Raw genomic sequence first — 2,390 nt, 5'->3', positions numbered from 1 at the left:
ATTATTACATATATTAGATCAAAATATTATTCATTTCGGAGCGAGCTCTGTCACAGTATATATAATCGAGTACATAAAAATTTGAAATAACTTGTTCTTTCTTGAGAGAACATTATAAGTGATTTAATTCAAGAAGAAAATTACCTTCCCTTTTAAACTCTGTCCATTCTGAAAGTAAATCTTAGGTTTTGATATACTAGAAAATGAATCCTTTAAATATAATCTGTTTATAAATACTAATATCTGAAATCTAAAATGTAACATCGCTTATTGCATGAATGTTTATTAAATGACTCGGTACCTATTTCAAAGTATTTATATACACGCTTATACGCGTAGCTCAAATATCAGTTAGGAAAATATTCTAATATTTCATTGTTATACTAATCAACTTCTACTCTTTACGGCCTAATAATGTCTTGCTCCTGAACTTTTGCAACTAAACAATTGAATTGAAGCGATACGATATAGTCTTAAATTCTACTTGGAAGTAGATTGTTTATTTCCTCATCTAAAGGTGACATACTCATTCAGTAAGGCAAACGGAAGATTTTAATAACTACACACTTTAACTCTATTGAATTTTTAACCATCTCCAGTTAATCTCCTCCGTCTTAAAAACGAAAGATTATAGTCGAAACTTTGAAAACTTTCTTAACAATTTATTAATTATAGAAAAGGAAATAAGTTTCAGAAACTATGCGTATTTCATTATACTACAAAATATAAGTATAGTACTCGTCTTTACTATTAATATTGTGATAAACTATCAGTTGAATATTAGAAAATATCAAATTTGATTACTTCCAAATAGATAGTTCTATCCATACGAATCTCAGCTAACATGAGCAATTGACTACTACTATAGTTCATTAGTACTTTAGTTGTTTCTAATCATGCAACTATTTCTATACCATTAAGCTTTCTTAGACGTAATGCATAAATAAAATAAGAAATCATAAAATTGTTTAAAAGAATATAATAAGCTGTAGTTATCTATATCACAGCGGTTTATCTTAAGGTAGGCTACTGAAAGCTAAATGCAAGCTGCTGACGTGGCAAATTTTATGCATTATCATATAAAGCGGTAATATAAAATCCATTTCTGCGTTTATTCTATCACGATAAACTCTACTAAAATTGACTCCATTTAGGTTTAATCCATTAAGTTTGAGATTTATCAATATCGTTTATTATTAGCTACCAGACGTTGTAAAAGTTGCATCGATTAACTTTATCAAAATAAATCTGCTCAGAAGATTGAATGATGATTACCAAGACTGTTGCTATCCTTCTTATAACATTGATTGTCGAATGCCAATGCAAACCAAAACGCATTGAAAAAAACGTTGTCAACTCATACAATATGATGGATTTTGGAAATATCGACCGTAATCCTATAGCTTATCTACGATATGGCAATTATTGTGGTTTGGGTTCCAGAGGTACTATACCTGTTGATGAAACTGATATCTGTTGTATGAATCACGATAATTGCTACCAAAATACAAATTGCAAGGGTTTATACGAGGGAAAATTTAACTTCTATTCGTGGAAATTTCAGAACAATGAAATTATTTGCAGTAAGTGTCAGGATTAAATTAAATTTTTAACTAAATCTTTATAACTATTCTGCGCCTTGAGTCGTTTTCTATTCAATTAAATACTTTCTTAACTAGATAATTATTAAAATTATATAACGCCGGCCAGCTATGAATCCGTTGCTGTATCTAGATGCTGTACTACAGCCTTGATTAATATTTTCGTAAAATCATCATTTTTTTATGATTAAATAGAGCCCTCCGCTGATCCTTGCGATCAAGCCAACTGTGAATGCGATAAAGCTTTCGTTCTGTGCCTGAAGAAAGCTCCTTACAATTGTAAAAATGCTTTAAGGCCATCTAATCTCTTTTGCTAAAACTCTGTAAGTTGATCAATTTTAGATAAATTCCCGAAAAAAAATTTTCTAAATCGAACAAGTAACGGTTATGTAAATCCAGTTGGCATTTTAAACGATTTAGTAACATCAATCCATCAATTTAGACTCTGGTGTAATGAAAATTAATTTTTAGAATTTTCCCTCAAGTTCTTGTATCGTAATTATTCTAGCTTAGTTTTTGTATCGTGATAAGTATTCTAGCTTAAAAAATATAGCTTATTTGGTTGATTATAATGGTAGATTTTACTTGGTATCTTAGTATATTGTAAACCCGACTGCTTTATTCGGGTTAGAAGCTAAGATAATCCGTAGCATAATTTCTATTAAGAATCAGATATTACTAGTGCAAACTCCCGTCGCTTTACTGACGGTTTACGATAATGTGCTCATTTAACAGAGGTTCAGTAACTTTATACCGTACCGTGTAGACCTGTCAGAGGTTCAGTAACTT

The 2,390-nt window shown here is 30.2% G+C and overlaps 1 protein-coding gene across 1 annotated transcript; it reads left to right on the top strand.

The window, feature by feature from the left end:
• Positions 1-1,369: 1,369 nt before the first annotated feature.
• On the top strand, positions 1,370-1,918 carry TRIADDRAFT_34400 (uncharacterized protein; the record flags this gene model as incomplete). The annotated part of the gene is made up of 2 exons (XM_002118531.1): positions 1,370-1,583; positions 1,797-1,918. The coding sequence occupies 2 exons, from the start codon at positions 1,370-1,372 to the stop codon at positions 1,916-1,918; spliced, it is 336 nt and encodes a 111-aa protein (XP_002118567.1).
• Positions 1,919-2,390: the final 472 nt, after the last annotated feature.

Source organism: Trichoplax adhaerens, genomic scaffold, assembly GCF_000150275.1.
Source record: "Trichoplax adhaerens TRIADscaffold_171 genomic scaffold, whole genome shotgun sequence".
In the NCBI taxonomy this organism is placed as follows: domain Eukaryota; kingdom Metazoa; phylum Placozoa; class Uniplacotomia; order Trichoplacea; family Trichoplacidae; genus Trichoplax; species Trichoplax adhaerens.
This window is presented reverse-complemented; position numbering and strand designations above follow the sequence as displayed.